Source organism: Delphinus delphis, chromosome 12 (assembly GCF_949987515.2).
Source record: "Delphinus delphis chromosome 12, mDelDel1.2, whole genome shotgun sequence".
Classification (NCBI taxonomy): domain Eukaryota; kingdom Metazoa; phylum Chordata; class Mammalia; order Artiodactyla; family Delphinidae; genus Delphinus; species Delphinus delphis.
This window is the reverse complement of record NC_082694.2, coordinates 48888235-48910992: the sequence shown is the minus strand read 5'-3', so window position 1 is coordinate 48910992 and position 22758 is coordinate 48888235. Positions and strand designations below refer to the sequence as shown.

At 37.1% G+C, this 22758-nt stretch overlaps 1 protein-coding gene across 18 annotated transcripts in view; it reads right to left on the bottom strand.

Annotated features, from left to right (window-relative positions):
- The window catches only part of NRXN1 (neurexin 1), a 1121172-nt gene that overhangs the window by 598460 nt on the left and 499954 nt on the right, over window positions 1-22758 (bottom strand). For 11 of the 18 annotated variants that reach the window (XM_060026644.1, XM_060026625.1, XM_060026628.1 and 8 more), the window contains 3 exons: window positions 12589-12972; window positions 5463-5666; window positions 2888-2914 (listed from right to left, as the gene is read on the bottom strand). In XM_060026644.1, coding sequence (XP_059882627.1) covers window positions 2888-2914; window positions 5463-5666; window positions 12589-12972 — 615 coding nt within the window. The remainder of the gene's footprint in view (window positions 1-2887; window positions 2915-5462; window positions 5667-12588; window positions 12973-22758) is intronic. The other 7 variants (XM_060026635.1, XM_060026639.1, XM_060026640.1 and 4 more) reach the window with 1 other exon arrangement.

The following is a 22758-nucleotide window of genomic DNA, read 5'->3' as shown; positions in this document are numbered from 1 at the left end:
AAAGGTGGCAACAAAAAATCTGACAGAGATGGTCCCTGGAATTCAAATAAGCCCTTTCTCAAAAGGACCTTAACAAAAGGCTTTCCCCTGGCCTGTGCATGGAAGATTCCATTGCTGCATCTAAACTACTGACACAAGAAGGGCTGAAAAAGAAACGCATCTGCCATCTCCTAGTCCCAGAGGTCTGAATACATGCAGTGCAGCTAGACCTTCCACCCTCCTCACTTACTACCTATTCTTCAGCAGCAAAGATTGGAGAGTCTGACGCTTTATATATTTTCTTTTCCGTATCAAGTAATATCTCCTGAGGAAGGGAGGGTGGAGGGGTGATGAGAAAGGATGGAGTGACTACAGGAAACAGCTGAGCAATTCTGAGTAAGTGTAGAGAAACTGGAGAAGATTTCCATTCAAAATTAATAATTTAGAGTTTAATATTCATTCTCAATGCAAGATAATTTTTATGTTACAGTTTGTATACTTCCTGTGGAAATTGTCTTAAAGACATCAATTGAGGTATTCTTATTAAGCTCAAAACACAGTTGATGTCTTAGGTATGGTATAATTTTTAGACGGTGGTGGCAGAAAGTTGTGATTTAGTAAATGTACATTTCAGTTTCAGACAGACTTATGGCTTACAGAGGATAAATGGAGTAAGTCAATCTTTCACTAAACTATAAGTTATACTGAGATACAAGTATTTTATTTATATTTTTTACTGGGTACAAAATGCAGTCCAGGTGGACAGCTCTGCTTATTTATCACTGTGAGTTAGATTTGCATTATTTGAAATGTAAATTCCTCCCTCTCCTCAAAGTTGAGTAATGACATGAATTCTAGATGGAACTTGGAGTTCTGGCTACATCTGCCCACTATTGCCCAAATAAAACAAAGGCAAAGGAAATGAAAACATTACCTGATCACTGAATGTGCTTTCCAGTGACTGCTGTCAAGTTAAGGCATTTGCAGTCCTGTCCGAGGTGTGCACTGAAAGCTCACAACCATTGGTTTCATCCAAGTAATTTAAGTGTAACACACACTCCTTAAAAAGGGAAAATATCCACTAACCAGCAAAAACCTTTGTCCTCAAAGGTATTATTCTGTGAAATATCCAGAGAAAATACTATGCTTAATATCAGTCTTATAATAATTAGCCAAATGGAGAGAAGGAGCTAACAAGGGTAATCAGACTATAAACAAGTATTTTAAAAAACCATTGATAGAGCTGAGAACACAGAAGCACATTTGATGGGGTTAATTTCCATTAAATACTAGAGCTTATGTAGTTATATTCTGTAAATAAAAACCCATGCTTTATTGTATGCCTAATATAAATAAAATTATAGCAGAAGTCTAGAAAAATAGTTTCCTCACATGGATTTTCTAAGGGAGTATCAAGAACATCTTGATTCCAGGGAGAATCAAGAACATCTACGGCTGCAGTGAGTCACAAATCTGGCTTTGGGAAAAGATCTTGTGAGTTGCCACCTTGTCTGCATCTATGCTCCAGAGCTGAAAGCTAACTGGACCATGGTATCAGACTTCTAAACCTGTGCTCCTTTTCAGAGAGTGTAGTAAAGATGGGGTTTGACAAGAGATGATGTATACTTGAAAAATTCTACTTGTGTTAGAGCTCTGAGAGTTTAGTTCAGGAACTGTATTCTGTTTGAGATGATTTTTATGCCTGTATGATAATATAATAATTTATTTTTTCATAAATCATGATTCAGTTACCTTTTTATTGCTATGATTGGAAAGACTGGCTTTTATTCTGCTTTAATATGAATATTAAAATATTTTAAGACAAATCTGAGTTGTAAGAAGCACGGGTATTTGAAATAGCATGCATTTAATTAGATAAAGCTTCGTGTTTTTGTAAGTTGGAGACCGTCATTTTATTCCTCAGAGGATGACTTACTGACATTTGGAAACACAGCCAAAGGTTTCGGGAGTAGACTCCATCAACTCACATTCAGCATTTTCCAAGGATATAAAAAAAATGTTTTACTGACTATGACAGTGAAAGATTAGAAGCTTGTTAGAACCATTTTAGTTAAATAACTAACAACTTTGATATATTAGATGAGATTCCTCAATGTGGTCAGCACAACCTGGAAAAGAAAAACCTAAATATTTACGTAAAGAAATAAGTTTACACTTCAGATAATGCTACAACTCAAAATAAAATCACAGTCCTTACATCCTTTCAAGTTCTCTAGTCCAAATCAAAAAACTCAGTCCATGCATCTTTTCTAACTCATCATTTGGCATGCATATCACAGATTTGAAGGGTTTGGGTTATTTTTGCAGATATATGATTAGGATGTAAAAATTCATTATGTAAATAGTCATAATGTACAAGAAAAAACTCTTTAGATAAGTAATTTTCTGTATATACATAAAACTTGGAAAAACACACATTTTCCAATGTAAAATTTTGGTTGAATTTAGAAGGGTTTAATAGTAACTTTCACATGAAAAGATTTTTTTTTTTCTATATTTGAGTTAAGAGATAAAAACAGAAAGTGAAGGAAATAAGATCCCCCACAGTATTTTCTCCTAATTTGGTTGTGAAGAGAACTACTGGAGTCCAAGATCTGCCAAAATACAAATGCTATTTGCTTTATCCAAAGGTCTACAGAGACGTTTGTACCTTCTGTTACAAGATATTTGTCACCTCTTTTCCCACTTAGAGGTAGGAACTGAAGCAGGAAAGTCTTCAGCTGGACAGATTTCAAAATGAATTTTTACAACCCAGATGATGGACTGGTATACTTCAAGAGTGAATTCATGAGTTTTATAAACGGCTTTCTCTTGCTGTCTTTTTTTTCTTGACTAGCTACATCATAATGGAGGAATAACATTTTAAAAATTTTGAATAGGCACTTACTGGAATTACAGTTAATCCTGATACAATCTAGATGGGGAAGAATAGATGAAAAATGAAAATTTATCCTTCAAGGTAATAGCTGCAGACATCCAATAAAACACAGTCCACCCTTCCGGGGACAGACACATGCAAATATGGCCACTCCATATTGTTTATTCTTTACATCTAGAACCCAGATTCATTGTTATAAAACTGCACCATTGGAAACAACAATTAGAAAGTTTTTTAAAAAATGGCCAATTCAAACAAAGCTACATGGTGACAAATCTAAGTGAAATAAAGAACTGTTAACTGTCAAAGATGCCTGGCTTAGACTGGCTGCAGCTTTCTCCCCATCTGTGAAAGAACAAATCATTGTTTTCAATATAATTAAAAAGTGCTCCGTCACAATGGGGTACAGTGCAAGCTCAGCTAGGCTCAGACATCTTGAACCTCCAAAATCTATTATCCCACAAAGGCCAACAGAATCCTATAGAATTGTCATGGTCAAATGGAGAGCTAGTTGAAATTGTTCTCATTTCACCCTAATGTATTTTTTATTATTATTATTTGCTTGGGCAAAAAAGGTAAGAGCCAGGTGTTAGCTGGATTCCGTGCCTTGTATTAATTGGAGGAAGAAAGAAACAACTGTTCCCTTTAGAAACTCTAGTGGCTAAGGAGTAGTGTCATTCTTCGGAGCACACACACCTATCCCTCTGTTAGGAGCTAACAATGTTATCTCTGCATAGTAAGTGTCATGGTAACTACTGCTATCGATTTTCCTTTTTCTGTACTTCCTTCTTATATAAAATCAGATTCCCTAACAGAATGTCTAATCTGGATAACACAGACTGTGATTATAAGGGTTATCTTTAAAGGATCATGTGGCATGTTTTATGTTTATTTTATATATAGATAAATATTTGTTGGTTTTGTTTGTAGTATTTAATGCCTTTGGGGAACATGAAAAATACAAACCTAGATTCTGTTTCCATATAGCTGAGTTTGTCATGTGTCGTCAACCGCATCAGAAAAGTGGTTGCAAACAGCCAAGGATCAGCACCTACACAACTCTTTCCACAGAATGCTTTGCTGTTGGAAAATTCCCATGAGCGAGCGTGTCCACCTCCCAGGGCTAACAGCCCCTTTACTGCAATTAGGCAATTTTGATTGACTTGTAGTAACCTATCATTGTCACTAGAGGGAACTCTAACAGAACTGTAAAAGAGTACTATGTGTTCTTTAGTAATCTTAAAAAAAAGTCTTATTATTGAACTTAATTTAACTAATATTAATTGATGCAATTGTATGCAATAAACTACCAATGAAGTAATTTTATATTTTATGAGCTACTATTCTGCCCAACATAATTTGAAAATGTATGTGGGGTTTTCACAAATGCCTTACTTACCTCATCACATTTTACTACTCTTTTTGTAAATCTATGTAGTCTTGAATTTTATTTTTCTCTCTGTTTATTCATTATTGTGTGTACTCAGCACTTCCAGGAAATACAGTAAAACCTCATTAATTTATACTCCTATTATTTGGAGTTAATGATAATATTGAAATGTACTGGGCAGAATATTTGTAATCCTTCATTCGATATGAGTGGAGATCGCCGGAGAAAAATTAAACAAATTATGAAAGGCCAAGTTTGGGAAGAAAACTGATTTCAAGTAATTTACTATACAATGATGGCACAACTAACATGAAATAATGTGCTAATTATGGATAATTCTTAACCACCCATTAACATCAGCCTAGTAAGACCTTTCCTTAAGATTTTTCCAGCTATTAATTTGTGTTTTCGAATGTAATTGAAAACAAAACTGCTTATAATTTTTTTTTCTTACAATTTAGACTTTTTCTTAATTCAGCCTGGTCTTCCCCCAGATTGCATCCAGTGTGGTGAGGTTTTACTGTAGTGACTCTTTCTGAATGCTACAATCAAGCAGGAAAGCATTATTTTTCTGTAGAAGAGTATGTGTCTTTAGTGTTCTCATGGCTGTTTGCTGAGGGCCGCAGACTTTGGGCATTGAAGGGTTGTGTATTGCTGTTTGATAGCAAAATATCACCACACAGTATTTCCAAACAGAAAAGATGGAATACCACAAAGGTAATTATTCAAAGGAGAAGCCCAAGGAGTAGAGAAAGAGCAACTGTTGATCTAGATCACTAAGTAGAAATTTGACATTTTATAGCATATGTTATCCAAGTAAAAGTTGGTGTATTTTTGTCTTATCTGAAAGGATTTCACCTATAACCAATCAGAGTGTCAGTCAATATAAAAGTAGGAAATTCAGTTTGAGGCATCGTTAAGCCTGAACATTTATACTTTCAATTAACCTCATTAATACATATGGCTTCCCTTTTAAGAACCCTCAGTGGTAGGAATCACAAAACAGTAAATTATGTTAATGAAATAGGAACAATAAAAAGATGTCCCCCAAACCTAAATGAATTTAAATAATGGAGATGAGACCATTAAGTGTTTTAACTTTCCATGGCAAACAGGCTACTTGATAAATGTTTGCAGGCAAAACTGAACAAAAAGTGAAAAGTGTTAGTTCAATGGGGGAAGGCGAGTTGTTACCTAGATTGACCGTCAGTTTCACACGTCCTGCGTCCAGCTCCAGGCGGAGGGTGTCTGCTGAGTCTCTGGAGGTGGTTGCCATGAGAATGCCATATGCGCGTTGGGACCGAAACCGTAAGGATACATCCTCAGCCTCTGTGTGCATCACCAGCGGGAGCTGGATTTTCATAAACATACTCCCATCATAGCTCAGAACCGTTGCTTCTATAGATGGGAAATGAATATAAAAGCTCTTGGTCAGTTTAGTGCATTTATACTTTGAAAAGGAAAAGCATGACCTATTAAAGGTTTCCATATAGAACACAAGACACAAACTCAGCTCATCTTCTTCCGAAATGAGCAAATTTTTTTTTAAACTAGAAAGAGGAGTCACAGGAAAGAGAACTTCCTCTGTGAAGTATATGCTAAAGTCCAGAAGCACAGGTGGCTGTACTTCCCTTTCTGTACCCAGAGCACTTTCTACGTATAGCATTCATCCTGTCAGATTATCCATGTTCGTGTATGCATATCCCTTCTCAACAGCAGACATCGTCTTTTTTTGTATAGCCATAGCGTGAGCCTGGCTTGAAGCACCAGCAACTGTATGTGCACGTTTATATATGGTCAGGCCACTGATCAGCTCCGTGAAATTAAACTTGGTTCTGCATCGTTCACCTGCAAAATGAGAGGGTGCTACTAGAGCATCTCTAAGGCCTTTGCTTACCCAAAAAGCCCATGATTCTAAGAAAAGTTATTATCATCATCTTTTTCATAATTTCTGCCCTAATACAATCAAAAAAGAAAGATTAAAAATATGACTTAAATATAGGATTCAGGCCAACACTTTTCCAGAGGTGATGTTCAAAAACAGAAGAAAACAGAAGAAAAAATGATATTACCAAACAACAGGTAATGCTTCTTCTGAGTCATTATGGTTAACAAGGTAATTCATTTTTACAAAGACACAAACTGTAACTTCATTTGAAAGTTCATTTGCAGATAAGGGGTAACTTAAAGCATTATCTGTAAGCACCACCACGGTGTTCCGAAAAAATTAAGCTATCACCAAAAAGTCAATAAGTATGTACCTGGGTAACACTGAGTAAGGATGGCGGTGGGACTGAGAAGCTTGTGTGGGTTTGTGCTACTAAAGGAAAATGGATTGCTTTAATGGAGAAATTGCTTAATGCTGCATTAAACACATAGAGAAGCGAATAGCAAAACTGTTGATCTCAAACTGACTGTTTTAAGAAATAGCACCCCTTAATGTTAAACACCATATGTTGTGGAACCCTGCAAAACAAGTATGAGTCATTTTGCTTTCCCATGGGTTCTGATAACGCAGAATACCATTTAATAAAAGAAAGCCTACCTGAAATTAAAATAAACCAGGAAATTCTCATTATCTTGCCTATTTACAGCAATTAACTTTACTGATGAAACCACGCTTATTATGAAGACTATATTCTGGAGTTGTGGTTTTGAAAGATTATCGTCCAAAAAGTCAGGAAAATCAAGTATTGCTTGTAACAGACTTTAATCATTAGTTATCTTCGTGGGACTGAATGCACATCCAGAACAGATAAGTGCCCAGGGCTCCAGAACTCTGCTCCAGGGCCCTTCTCTTTTCTCTCTACCTCTTAAGGGATCTTGGTCAACTCACGTGCTCACTCCCCCTAATACTTATTAACAGTCCTGACTTCTCTCCTGAGCCCCATCAAACAGCCATCAGCCATTGCCTATCTGACACCTCCAATCTGAATAAGATACACACACCAAAAATGAACAAATTCAACATGTTCCTGCCCCAGTGTTCTCCATCTCAGTAAATGGCTTAACACCATTATTCAGACCTTAACCTTTCTGCGTTCTCTATTACCCTCTCTGCCACATCCAATCTATTGGCAAATCTGCAAGTCTTGCAGACTCTGATTCCAATCCATTTCCTGAATCAATCAGTTCTTGCCGCTATAGTACCTTAGACTCTGCTCTCATGTCTCACCTAGACCACTGTGATAGCTCCCTCAATGGTCTCCCTACTTCTACTCTTTCTCCCTATACACAGCAGCCAGGCTAAACTTTTAAATAAGCTGATCAGATTCAATAGCACTTCATTGATTCAACTGTGCACACCCAACCCCCCCACCTCCATCCTTCACCTCCCCACCCCTCGCCAATAGATTCCCACCACTGCAGTTAGAATAAAATCTGTATTCCTTTTATTAACCTATAAGGTTGTGTGTGATTCGGCCCCTGCCCATCTCTCTGGCCTCAGCTTTTAGCAGGTCCTCCCTTGTTTAGTAACCTCCAGCCACACTGATTTCATCTCTCATTCAAGTATCGGCACTTGTGGAACCCTCTGTCTTAAAAGGTCTCACCCCTAGATCTTTATATGGCTTGTTCCTTCAGCGTTCAGGTCTCTGGTCAAATGTTACTCCAGAGACGCCTGCTTCAAATCCTGCTTCTAATTCCCCCTCCAGTTATTCTATATCTACTTACCATTTCTTTTTTTAAATTACCATTTCTGATTTGTTTGTATAGTATAATCTGTCTTTGCCTTTTAGTATGTGACAGTCATTACAGCAGAAGCTGAGCTCTGCTATTCATTGCTCTATCATCAGCCAAGTGCACCAAAAAGCGCCAGGCAAACAGTAGAGCCTTGATAAAATTGACTGAATTGACAGTTGCACTTGATACTGAGGATATATGAAAGAGCATATTTCAATTTGAATACCATGCATACATAAATACTCACTAATGAGACTATTTATTCTGTCTATCGTAAGTGAATCTAATTTTGGTAAGGTAGATGAACATCCCTTAAAGTCTACGTTGAAAGCCACAATTGTGCCACAAAAGACAGACTAGGAGAGGGGTCTGTTTACCAAAACAGGGGTCTTATGGCTAAGCACTGACCTAAGTACTGAGAAAATAAAATATGATCCCCTTAAAATATGGTGGTTCTACCTCATATCACATATCTCCATCATATTTTTCCAATAAGGTTTCCCTAAAGAAAATCTAGTAGGAGTTGCTCAAAAAATAATTAAAACATGATTGTAAAGCTGTAGTGAATACTAGAAAAAAAATGCTTCTAGTATAATCTTAAAGAAATTCGATCTCTACCATTTCTCTTCCTAATTTATAGCCAATTATTGTCCATATCTATAAAGCAACAAATATTTGAATAAAAATTTAAAAGCCATTATCAATTGTTCAGTTACTTTGGTGTTATACAGAGAAAAGGGCAAAAATATTTTTAGTTTTCTCTTATTTATTTAATCTGTAAATCTAGTCTCTATTATTCAACAATCATTTTTTTAAATGATCTCATATTCTTCTATGAAATGTAGCTTAATTTGATTGAAAATTAAGTAGAGGGAACATCCTTTTAGAAATATAGATGACTGACAATGGATCATAAATATTGTATGAAATACAATCTAAAGTAAAAAAAAAAATCAGTATCATTGGCCTTTAACATTCTCTGAAAAACTGCAGGAATGAAATAACAGTAAAGTAATAAAACTCGAGTGCCTCTGAGTTAATGTTTAATTAGACAAGAAATGGAAAATGCAAAGGTTGTAGTCTAGAGTTGCCAAATAAATGGTAAACAACATTCTGACATTTGAAGGTTATGCTCTTTGGCAGCATCCTTTAAACATTAGTAAACATCGCTTAGAACACAAAAGAGTTCTTTAAAAGGCTAATTCTAATACAGTACTTCCCAGCAGGAGAGAAGAAGTTTCAACTTCGTCCCCTCCATCTCCTTCCCCCTTGTCGTTAAGTTTGATAAATTTGCTTTTCTGTGTTATTCCTTCTTGTGGTTTAAAGTGTACACCTGTGCTCAGTTTTGCCGAAAGGCAGTCACATATTGTGGTCAGCGATGAAAATCAGACAGGGAGCCAAATTATATTGCTCTGACATCTGTCCCTCCATCTGCTGGAGTTTTAACAAACAAGTATAAAGTAGACCTCCAATGATACCATATACATACAACCAAGAAGGATTTCTATAAGACCAAGTCTCCACAAATTCTCAGTTTAAAAAAATAAAGCAGGAGGGAAGGTGCTGAATTCAATTTATATTCAATTGGACATGACTTCTATAGTACTCTTCTTTATGGGATCAGTGCACATAAAACAAAATACTATTTTCTTATTTGCCTAAGTCAGCATACACTCTGATCTTTTTAATAAACTCTTCTGCTTACTTAATGAAGAGTGAAGATTTTCTATGTGATTGCAACATCGTTCCCCATGCTGCAATGTCCAAGGACTTGAACATGCTTCTTTATAAATTAACATTTATTGCTCAATAATAGCAAAATAGAAACTTTATAAATGCCTTTTTCTTTTTTTTTTTTAAATTTCAAGAGTTGTCAGTCAACTCTTATGTGATCAACAGCTTTATGTGATCAGAGTATATGTGAAGAAGAGCCACAGTCAAAGCTCTCTCTTTTGAATTGGAAACCCTGAGGTTGGACATGATCTTGTGTTGACTGAACTAGGGCAGAGCTGGGAACTGGACAGAAGCCAGATTTTGTGGTATTGAGCATGACAAGCATCCCACATAACCCTTGTTCTTGGGAGATGCCACATGTGAGCAAGAAAATTAATTCTGAAAAGCAAAGACTTCTCACAGTACACTGGGTAGTCCAGAAACAAAAACCTCACAAAAATGACTATTTTCTCTCCTCAGTACACAACCAACCTGTATTCAAAGAAATGTGCAGAAATTTCCAGCCACCTATCAGATAAAAATGTATGTTGAATCCCAGTGATGAAGTTTGCTACTAAATTCTCATTTGCAAAGCTGCACATGCTTGCCACCCCTCCTTCTAATTACTGCAATATATAAATAGTTTCTCTCCCTCATTCTGGTTTAGGAAGCTCTACAATTTCCTTTCTTGTTTCTGCCATATGTAGTAGCGGAACATTGCCACAGGGTGGTACACCATGCATATTTAACTGAAGGCCTTTGTAATGTGTGTGACAGTTCAGTTATACCCTTTTCTAGCTTCACTTAGCAGGAGGCATCAGAATAAGTGACAGCTTTCTGAGTGATTAAAATGAAAACACCCTGCCGATGCAGGGGACACGGGTTTGTGCCCCGGTCCGGGAAGATCCCACATGCCGCGGGGCGGCTGGGCCCGTGAGCCATGGCTGCTGGGCCTGCGCGTCCAGAGCCTGTGCTCCGCAATGGGAGAGGCCACAACAGTGAGAGGCCCGCGTACCGCAAAAAAAAAAAAAAAAAAGTGAAAACACAATCTTAAATCACACAGGTCTGCTAATCTCACATTATGCCTAAATGTAATATATCTCGCAAGCTTTGTCACTTTGTTGTTGTTGCCTCCTTTGGGAAATTTCTAAAAACTATACGACACAAACAAATAAACTGAAATTAGAACGGAAAATGTGCAGAGAATATATACCTTACAAACAAAACTATGCAGAAATAATTAACCTCTAATGACTATTCACAGGAATTTCAATTAAGTACTAGGAGAATGAATGAATCTACGCAATTAAAATATTTATCTATCTATGGACCTATCTCATTGTACAACCCAGAACAGTGATAGTATTTTGGTAGGTAATTTAAGATCATTATTAGATTATTAGGTCATTATTATTGATTTTTATATTGATTAAGCTGATGAACCTCCTTATTGAGATAAAGAATCAAAATCACATTTCAACTTTAGATTCTGGAAAAGAAATACTTCTCTAGTAAGTGCTAGCTTAAGTAAATTAAACTATTTCAGGAATGCAGGGTCAAAAAGACTGTGTATGGCTTAAAAAATAAATGGCAGGGCTTCCCTGGTGGCGCAGTGGTTGAGAATCTGCCTGCTAATGCAGGGGACACGGGTTCAAGTCCTGGTCTGGGAGGATCCCACGTGCCGCGGAGCAACTAGGCCCGTGAACCACAACTACCGAGCCTGTGCATCTGGAGCCTGTGCTCCACAACAAGAGAGGCCGCGACAGTGAGAGGCCCGAGCACCGCGATGAAGAGTGGCTCCCGCTTGCCACAACTAGAGAAAGCCCTCGCACAGAAACGAAGACCCAACACAGCAAAAATAAATAAAAATAAAATTAATAAACTCCTACCCCCAACATCTTCTTTAAAAAAAATTAAAAAAGTAAATGGCAGGTACTTTTAGGCTAAATGTCTAAGACAGCAATGTTATCTGGAGCATGGGAGGACATGCAAAAACTCGTCAATATTTTTTCATATTGATTTTTTGTTCCACTGTTGCAAATGAGTGACAATGGGTATAGTGACTAAAGCATTTATCTGAAACTCTTGGGTCGATGAAAGAACATACTTAGACATATGTGTTCTGCTATTTCTTCCTTTTGTCTGGTCTGCAAATGAGCGGTGACAGATATCACACTTTACTTTTCCTTTAACCCTATTCTCCTTCTAATGGGAGAAGAAAAAAAAAAAAAATGTAGCTTTGCCTCCTGCAAGAGAAGGAAAAAGAGGCACCCGTTCAGAGCTTCCACAGACATGCTAAGCCTTAATATCAAATTGGTAAAGGAACCTCTACCAGTTGGGTCAGTTGGGTCTTAGGCAAAGGTAAGTGCCTTCTAAATTAGGGTGCACTTCTGAAAACGCTCGTATAACGTAGATGGTTTAAAGCCACCTTACTCTTCAAATTTCAAACTTGAGAAGGTCCACTAAAGTGAAATGACAGGCTCAGGCGATAGTGTCAGGGAAGCTGCAACTCACAGCCTAGCTTGCTTCGAACGCTATTTTTGACATAGATTTTAGCACTAGATGCCAAAAGGATGTCTAATTCATTCCTTTTTTTACTTTCTAGTGCCTTGAAATTAAAAACTGGGCAAGAGAGACAGTGATTGTCTTTGATACGTCTTAGGCCCATACCCTAGAGGATCCAAAAGACCCAACTATTTATTTATCCCTGCAATACACTTAAAAAGCTGTGTCTTCCCAGAATCAGGCCCTTTGAAAATCATTAAGGACTCATCAGTAACACATGTCAGGTGTGGCTGCACAGCTTGCGGAGAGTTTACTTCCGCAGAGCATACGTTATGTTTCAATGGTCATTTAAAGTTTGAGGTCCACGCTGAATACGCTTTTCAGCTCAGGGGAGTCAGCAGCTTGGATTTTGGAACCTTACCTCTCTCGCAGGACCTGCCAAGATAGCCTGTTCCGGAACAATCGCAGACATATCTGTTCCACCCATCCCTGCACATGCCGCTGTTTTTGCAAGGGTTGCTAAGGCACGGTTTTGCTGTTTCCCTGGAGCAGGACGGCTTCACTCCAGCAGTACTTTGAACTTCAGCCATTTGCCGGATATCTTTGCTCTGGCCGTCAATGAACAAATCTCTTATGCAGCCCACGTAGCCATAGTTGAGCAGCGCAGTCCACACCTCGGTGGGGAAGATGAGGCCGGCCTTATTTTCTGGCAAGCCCCCCAGGTACAACTCGTCATCCAGGTCCAGAATCTCACTCTCGCCAGGAGCAGTGTAGGGCGTGCGCAGAGTGTTGACAGAAATGGTACCTGTTGCAAGGACAAGAGAGCACACAGGTCTTTACAGCGTGCAACCTGTTCTGAATATCACACTTTCTCTCCTGCATCTGCCTGAGGGTGAACTCCTTGAGGGCAGACATTTCTTATTTTTCTTTCTATTCCTGGTGTACTTCCTAGGGAAATGAACAGAAATATGTGGAATTAAATAACTTTAAGAATAAGGCAAACTGTCATTTAAATGGTTCTATTTCACTTTGGGAATGAAAACCAAAGTATACAGACAAGAAAGAGTGTTTGTCAGCCTCTAAGAGTTCAGGGGAAAAAGGAAGGAAGGAAGGAAGGAAGGAAGGAAGGAAGGAAGGAAGGAAGGAAGGAAGGAAGGAAGGGAGGGAGGGAGGGAGGGAGGGAGGAAGGGAGGAAGGAAGGAAGGAAGGAAGGAAGGAAGGAAGGAAGGAAGAAGGGAAAAGGAGGGAGGGAGGGAGTAAGGAAGGGAAGAGAAAATGGCATTCTTACCACTCTCTAACATTTCAGCCAAGATGGAAAGAAAGGAAGGGTGGAGGGGAGGGTGGGAGGGGAGGGAGGGGTGGGAGACAGGAGGGAGAAAGAGAGGGAGAGGGAAAGAGAAAGAAAGAAGGAGAAATTGGCATTCTGCATCACTCTCTGGAAAAAAGTCAGACTCTCTTTGGTTAGTGTTCATTTTCAAAGCAGGTATGCATCTGCAAACCAATGAAAGGTTGTGTTGTGCCCCCATCCTTAACTGGCTTCATTGTTTTTATTGTACACAACACATTGACAGATTATCTAGGTCAAAACCTGACTTCATCACACTCAGCTGTATGAATCTATTGCTTAGCCTCTATGGTCTCAGTTTACTCATTCATAATATAGGCATAGTAACATGATCTACCTCATATGAGTGTTAAATAAAATAATACAGGTAAAGTGTCTGGTTTGTAGTAAGCACTACATAAATGCTGTCTATCATGATTCATCACAAGAACCAAGTCAAATTGGGTGTTTACTATTTTTTTTAAAAAAACAAACTAGTTACTTACTAGTTACTTACTTATCTAAAAAAACAAACTAATTACTTATTGACAAGTTGTTTTTTCTTCCTCACTCCAGTGTGAGGGGAAAATAACTCTATTAGTTTATAAACACATGGAAATCCTAGCCTTAAGCATAGGATGAAGAGGTAGACATTCACATGGGATTATTTGAGGATCACAGAAAAAATTATATATTTATGGAATCCATTAAAAGAAGAAAAAAGAAAGACAGCAGGCATTTTCCTGATCAAAACTTTCATCCTGTACCACCAGATTACTCAAAATTCCACTAATATTCTACCTTCAGAAAGATCTTTGTAAAAATGCAAATATGATACCCGAAAAGGACACCGCATTGACCCATTTCCAGATTACCCCAGATTTCTTTCTCAGGTCTAGACCATAAAGCGGACTAGGGACGTAGAGTCTAACAAGAGAAAGTGGATTAGAAGCCTCAGGGATTTAGAGTGCAGACAACATGGGAGAGGCCTGAAGACAGAAGATGGGGTACAGAGGTAGAGACAGAAAGGGAAGGGAAAGGGTAGTGTGTGTAGAGGGTGGATAGGAAGATGCATTTTAGTTCTTTCGCCAACTAGCGAAGGCCCACTCCAAATGGAACTATGGCCTGTGGTGAACGTGAAACGTGCATCTAAGCACACAGGTTTGCCAGGCCCTGCATTGTTCCCGGGAGACTCCCAAATCCCAGCAGAGGGGTGCTCCTCGATATGGGCAGTGTAATGGGATCTGTCTTTGTGAGGGAGAAGGTCATGGAAGCCGCTGAAGGAGACCATGTGCCGGCCAAGTCATTAAGAAGACATTTGTCTCTCTAGACTTCCACAGAAAGAAATGGAAAAAGCTCCTAGGGGAGAAACACTCAAAGGCATTGCTCTTTTGGCCTTCCAAAGAGGCGGGTATAATAAGGATTTTGGAAGGAGGCAGCAAAAGGGGAAAATGACAAAGTGCTTGTTTTTACTGTTCACATTTGTGCAAGTGTCTAGAAGAAAATTCATTTAGGAACATACAGGAACCGGAAAATCCCACTTAGAAAAATATTTTAAAAATCATTTAGGGGAAATTAAATATATAATTTTGAGAGAGAATGGTGACACTTTTCTAAATAGAATTTCATTACACGCATTTTTAACTGTTCAAAATGCCCTAAGAAGTGAGTTGAGATGATCCCTAACCTCTGCAGCAGCTAATGTAAGTTAGAAAATGATGAGAAAGAGTTAAGTGTTAATGACAAAAGGTAAGGTGGACATTAAAAAAAAAAAATGTGGAAAACAAAGTGTTGTATGCAATGAACACAGTGACTTTTAGGTTTTTAAGAAAAAAGAGAGAGAGTTGCCAGCTCCTGTTTTCCAATTAGTTCAAGAAGACTTCCTAGAAATGAATACGTCATATTCTGAGACAACAGCTAGGAGACACAGAGCAAGTGAACAATGACAAAGTTTTACAAGAGTGGGGATATATCTTTAAAATATGCAATTTTTCCCATATGCCTTTTTATTCATGGAACAAGCTTGATTTAGCTCAGGGAGGGGAAAACACTTGGAAAAACTGTCTTGTCCTTATTTGTGGTGTTATAATTCTGACACTAAGGATACTTGGAGGATTCCTGAGACGAGGGCATCCGGTGGCTTGCATAACACTCAACTCCGTGTCCTCTGCATAGCTTGCAGAGCTCGGTACACTCTGGAGTTTCCATATTCAGTGTGCCTATACTCTCGGGGCAAATCTGCTGCCCAGTGTTTCAGATACTCATCGATTAAGAGTTTGTCTGACAGAATGGGGTGACCAGGTCTTGTAGTTTTTATTTATGGTGTGTTAGTGCCTGCTCTGAACCAAGTATCTAAGTTCAGATATGTCTCTATGATGTGCTCGTTGTGGCCAGGGTAAGCTATTCACTATAACTTTGTGATTAGATTAGAGCTTTCTGATCACAACACCTGAAGTTAATCCACAGGTGTCATGTGGTTTACATGTAGCCCAGTGCACACACATACATACACACACACACACACACACATACACACACACTGAAATAACCGTTTAACAGGAAAGTATTTAACTCTACTACCTCTGAGGCACTCAAATAATGTTTTCTTATTAGATAAGTTTAGTAATACAAATGCTAGACATGATCCACCAACCTGATTTCAGAACCAACTAGCAGGCTGTCACCTATAGTTCAAAAAACACTGGAGGGTACTATCATAAAGGATAAGGTTGTTTTTCTCATAGCTCCTTTTCATCCCTTTGAGAGACGGTTTTAAAGTTCTCATGGGAAGAAGAAGCCACGAAAGGTGGGAGAGGAAGCAAAAGAAATATAATCCTAACTTCAACTTCAAGAAGAATTAGCTCATTAATTTGGCCCCAGATTCAAGGTATGGAGTCTCAATGAGCAAACGCATGTATTAGATATTATTGACTGCAATATTCTGCAAACAAACATAATAGAATGGAACAACCATGACCAAAAATCAGCTACACGTACGCTCTAGATGCTTTGCTAATTCACTTATATGTTAGAAAATCTTTATAAAAGGGATGGCAAAAAAGGGAAAGGGCAGAACTTGAGTGGGAACAGAAATGATTATTTTTATATTTTGAAGATTCAAAGAGTAAAAATTTATTTGAAATAATAATTGTATTTTATCACTTAGTCAAACTCAAATAGAGATTGATATTTTAGCCTACACATGTGCAAATATCCTGAAATACTAATATTTCTGGTAAGGGATTTGAATCCCTAATTCCTTAATGATTTTATTCTTGACATGAAATCAAAGGACATTTTCACCTAAGCAAAGGACTCATCATAGAATCACTGAATCCATTTAAATTAATTTAACACTTACATAGGACACTGAAATTTCAATATTAAGTTTCTCAAGTGCCTATTTCATTATAATCAAGTTATAAAGGCAGTAGTTACCAAGAAAACATGAAATGACTATTTAAACCTTATTCATTGATCATTAAAGACGAGTAGTTGCCACAGCTGTATATATATCAATAGAAAATAAGCATTTTCCAAAGTTTGGGGTATGACTACATGTGAATAAATATTTAAGAGAAAACAAAAATCTGAGTATATTATTGGTTTATCCCTCTATCTTTTTTCCAGGAACTGCAAATATTGATGTGTTCTCTTTGGCATAGCTTGATTATTTTACACATTTTACCTTCTTCCACTATAATTATACGTGAAGTTTCTGGCAAATTAAACAAATATTTTATGTAAAACATTGCTATATCTGAGCTATTATAACTTGTAGATGGTAGTCATATTTGGGAACTTACTTGGATCAGTGTTTCATGCTTCAGTATTGAAGAATCTGAAGCACTCTGCTGTGCTATTTTGCTTTTAAAGAAATGAAATTTCAGCTAAAAATAAATATATTTGTGTACATAGGACTTTTATCATCTTAATGTAGAAATCACATTAACTTAACATTTAAACCTAGTTGTTTTCATGGCATGTGCAAGGTAAAACAAAAGTGATAAATAGATAAGGTAATATTTATTTAAGAATATTCATAAGCATAAATAATATAAATTCACATTTTATGTAAAAGTATACATAAAAGGGGGAAAACTGTTGAAAACAGTTCTTAGTTATAAAAATAGAAATCAGCTTCATGATTTGATCTGGTATTTATAAATTGTTAGCCTCTACCCTTTTTCTCCTCCAGTTTTTCTTGGCTATTCCATTTCCAGAAGATTAGTTTATGGAGTGCAAAGAAACGTGAAGCAAAAGGTGAGAATTAAAATAAGTTAATTTGGTTTCAAGTTTTAAATTACTGCAAAAGTTTAAGTGATTGGGAAATGAGGGGGTAGAAGATAGTGCGCTGTAATAGGAAATGATTATGCCTGGTCAAAGGAAACCAATTTTCATGTTCTAGCTTTGCAACTAACTAGCTGAGGAGCTTAGCCAGATAATAGATTCATTAGGCCTCAATGTGGCTCTTATGCAAAATAAAGGACTTGACTGGATGGTCACTAAAGTTCTTCAGTGAGTAAAAATTTTTGAAATTACTGCTTAAAATAATTTTAGTTAAATATAAATTGTATCTATCTACAATTCTGCTTCACCTCTCACTGCAGAAGAGAATAAGATTCCACAAACTTATAAATTTACTTGTCAAATTTAGTATTCTATTAACAAATCCAAACTCAGTAAAAAGGCATAATATAAGTGATAAAAGCAGAATGAAGCACTGATTGCAGGGTATGATGCAAAATGCAAAATACGTAAGTCCCAAAAATAGATAGTAAAAAAAAGACAAAATATTAATAATGGGAGTTTTGGAGTAGTGAGATTATGAATGGATAGTTTTCTTCCTTCCTTACTTTCTTTTTCTTTACTCTTTCTTTCTAGTTTTCTCGGTCTTTTTAAAAACAATTTCATGTACTAGGTTTATAACATGGACTGAATAAACTTTGCTTGAAAACAAAACAAAAAACAATCTTAATATTCTGTTTTCTGCTTATTACTATGTGTTTCTTGCTTACCTGGATTACTGTCAGCTGGGAATTTCAGAAATTAAACAGATATATGACAAAATAAATCTTGGAGCAAAATTTAAAAGTTTGATATTATTTAATAAAGGCCAAGAGAGAGGAGAAAAGGGTAACTCATATACTGCAGATAAGAGTGTAGACTGAAACAGTCTGTTAGTAAAATAACCTGTCATTATCTTTAAAATTAAAAATGCAATTAATCCAGCAATTCCAATTCTCAGAATCTATCCTACAGAAACTCTGACCAATATACATAAAGATATAATATGAAGACTTTCATTATAAATTAGCTTAGAACAGTGAATTTTTTTCAAAAGTAAAAAGTTAAATGTCCGTCAATAGAGGAATGATTAAGTTAATATTGATATATTCAAACTAGGGATATCTGATGTCACTACAAAGAATGGCATAGAAAAAGTTCTCAGTATTTTTTTAAGTCACCCAATAATTGGTGAAGAGCGATCTTGTTTATGTAAAAAAGAAGCTCTACATTTATTTTATATGTGTAATTATATTTACAGATATGCTGGTGCATAGGAAAATATCTGGGAATTTTTCAACACCAAATTATTTTACCTATGGAGGTGGGAGTGAATTGGTTAGGGGAGTGTGTGGCAAAGGAAAACTTTTCACTTGTGTACTTTTTGAACTGCCTGAACATTTTCACCAACAGCACATATTTATACGTCACAGACACGCCATGAATTAAGCACAGGCACATGTACAAACACGCATACTCGTAGCAATACATGTATACCTATGAGTTTTAAAAATGATCACAGACAATGCTGGGAAGTTGTAAATATCAATCAAGTGATGTGTTTTGCAGCAGTTAAACTACTATTTTGCAGAAATTCCCCAGATTTCCACGCCGCACTCCACAGTACCGGCCACTGCGGCTGGTGTGGTCAGCTAAATGCCTATTTCTTGAGGATGCACCTGACACCCTAGTCCAGGGTCTGCCCCTTGGCTGGGTGGGCCTGGAAAGGCGATTTAGTGAATTTAGAGAGAGAGGTTCCACCTCTCAGAGTTTGATATTTACCAAGCCCATAAGACCAATGTATAAAATAAGAGGGCCAAGTTATTCATTCTCCATGAGAAATTAACTGTCACAGGATATGGAATGTTTCTTTAGGGAGGTCAATTTATACTCCAAATGTGTATTTATTCATTTATGATGGGAGCTTTAATAATATTAGCCTAGGATGTTCTGACACCCCCGCCCCCATCTCAATTAAGATGACCTGCCTCTATCTCTGTAGCGGGGGTGAAGTAGTCAAGTCCCTTGGGCAGTGCTTACATGGGTACCGCCAATGTTTGTCTCTGTGACTTTCTTTTCCACAGACACTGTATATGGTAATACATTTGAGTCCTACAACCCTGCAAGCCTGGTTAAGGTGCCTGTGCAAAGCTCTGCTCTGATTCTTAGATGCTCTTTTCACAACTCACAGAGAATAATTTTTGTTACTTGGGTACTTCTGAGTAAAAAAGAGTTTATGACATCATATTAACCAAATAGTCTGAAAAAGTAAGTTTGTACTTCAATTGTGACTATATAAAATATACTTACATGTTAAAAAACTAGAGGAAAATATGTAAAACTGAAAATGGTTTAAACGGGAGGGGAAGGCAACAGATGACTATCTTCTTTTAAAACACATTCAGAATAAATAAATAAATATAAGGATCAATTTAATAAAATGTAAAATAACTTTATGCAAAATTGACTCCATCTAGTCATTAGCATAGTCAAATAATTGATAAATTATTGATAAGGTATTTTAGTCTTACCGTGGATGGGTAATGGTTTATGGACATGGGTACAAAATAAAGCATTATACATTTACTTAATGTTATTTCAAATGTCTGCAACAGGCTACTAGGTAGAAGCATGGGAGGAATGTTTATAATCAGAGGGCCAATTCAAATCAAGGCCTAAATGGAAAAATCGTCTAATGGTCATTCAAGTAGAAATGCGTAAGAGTGGAGATTCATGAATGGTATACACAGAAATCAGTGCTGGTAATAGATAGCTAGAAAGTGCTGTTCACATCAAACAGTGATTACTATAAACCTCTAATTATGTACTTGGGAGAGAGCCTTTTGCTTTTCCCTCTGTAATTTCTAGTTCTTAAACTGGAACTCTATGACTTCAATTCAAATCTCAATGGCTTCTTAGCTGTTAAATGTGGGCTTACCCATGAATAACTGCTGATACAATCTGCTATACCCTGCTGTACACAAGTAGAATTTGACAAGAATAATGAGTTTTCTCTTTGATTTCAATGTGTAATGATGGTTTGTAAAAAAAAAAAAAAAAAAAATGACTGGTAGTTTGCCGTAAAAATACTTGAGAGGATACCCTTGACTCAGCCAAATAGCTTAACACAAATTTAAACAATATCCATGCCCAAGAAAACAGTCATTAACCTCCTCCTAATTTTAGCACACTTCATGCTTTAGTTAAATACCTGGGAAGCTGTCTTGTGTTGAGTTTGGGAGCAAAAGAGAGGCAAAGGGGAACCCTGGAAAGGGAGGAGGGGTTGGTAAGAAAATGTTCATTTGCACGTCCTGCAAAGTTTGCAGAGTCATGAGCCCCGTCAATCATATTTATTAACTCAGTAACTTAGGGGTTTGGCTCTGTTAAGTAGCTATACCATCTACGGAGCATATCTACTTTTTGTGGCACTCAAACCATACACTCTGATCCACAAAATCAGGCTGGCACTTGGTATGGTTCCTCCTTTGCCAATTTAGCGCAGGATCTGAAAATGCCACTTGTGGCTTAGTCCACTTAGCCTCCCACGGCCCCAGTCATAGACTAAGCCGGCCACGGAAGAAACTACACTGTCCGGAAAGACTGAGACCAAACAGTAGTAGTCAAAGTTTGGGAAAGTGCTTTTTTCTTTCCCCACGTCACAGGATGGAAGAAGGGACATATAACCCAATACAATTAATTGTGCTGAAAATGAAGCTCTGGAAAAGTATGCAGATGAAGACAATATTTCTTATCAAACAAAGGGCTCAGGTACCCACCTTTTAGTGAACAAAGGACAGAAGGGCAGGTAACCAGAAAGGTGGACATCCTGAGTGACTATCCTCCTCCTCAGTAGCATGCCTATCCCAGCCCTCAGCAAGAAGTGAATGCTTTCCCTCAGGATTAATGTTCCTTCTACCTACGTGTTTGCTAAATGATACAGGGAGCTCAGGAACAAGCAGGAATAGCAGTCCTGTTCTCATACAAGGTTGTCATTTTTGTACGAGGTTTATCACAGTTCTCTAACAATCGTTTAACTTCCTCACCGCAGTTTTTTTTGGACATCTGGGTTTGGAGGATGGAACTGTATTCATAAAGGAAGGACAGCACCTATTATCCTATATTGTTTAAACTGCTTTCGGGAAGTAATATAATTCTTTAAAAAGTTGTATTTACAACTAAAAGAGTGCTATTATTCTTCAAGAGTAATGATGATGTTACTATTTTTAGAATATTGGGGTGGGTTGGCACTGAGCCATTCACGTTTTTATTCTTTATTTTTTCTTACACCAAATATGTATTGAGCAACTGTTATTGCCTAAGAAAGCACTGGGATATAAACATAAAGAATATAGTCCCTGTCATACAGGGGTTCCCCTTATAAAGTGGGGAATATCAAAAATTCAGTCTGTCTACCAAATACAGTTTTAACACTGTCTCTGATAAGACAGCCAAAATTTATTAGCATCAAATTAATGACCATGGCTTTTAGTCCTATTTACTTTAGTATGGTCAATAAGAGAAGGAATAACTCTTACGTCTGGGCTCCCTCTACTTTAATAATGGAGATAACACGGCTCATTAAATGTTTTTAAATATTCAGCTAAGGGGGATCCCAGGCAAATCAATAGATAATGACCTTCATTGTCTATGAGTCAGAAATCAGCCCACATTGCCCTCTTGTCATATAAACGTTGTTTCCCACATTATAGTAAGAGTAATGTTCATATAGCCTCTGAATATAACTGATGTGAAAAATGGATGAAACTATTTCTTGAAATTCTATGTTTCTTAGTTTTAACTGAGCAATAAATCTTAGTATTTCACCAAGCCTAACTCAGAAATATCCTTTAAGTAAAATAAAAGCTAGTATACTTATTCATTCAATCTTTAAAAACCTACTTTATACCAAACCAATGTGCAAATACAGAACTTAATTAAAATACTATATATAAAATATTAACAGCTGCAGTTATTAAAATT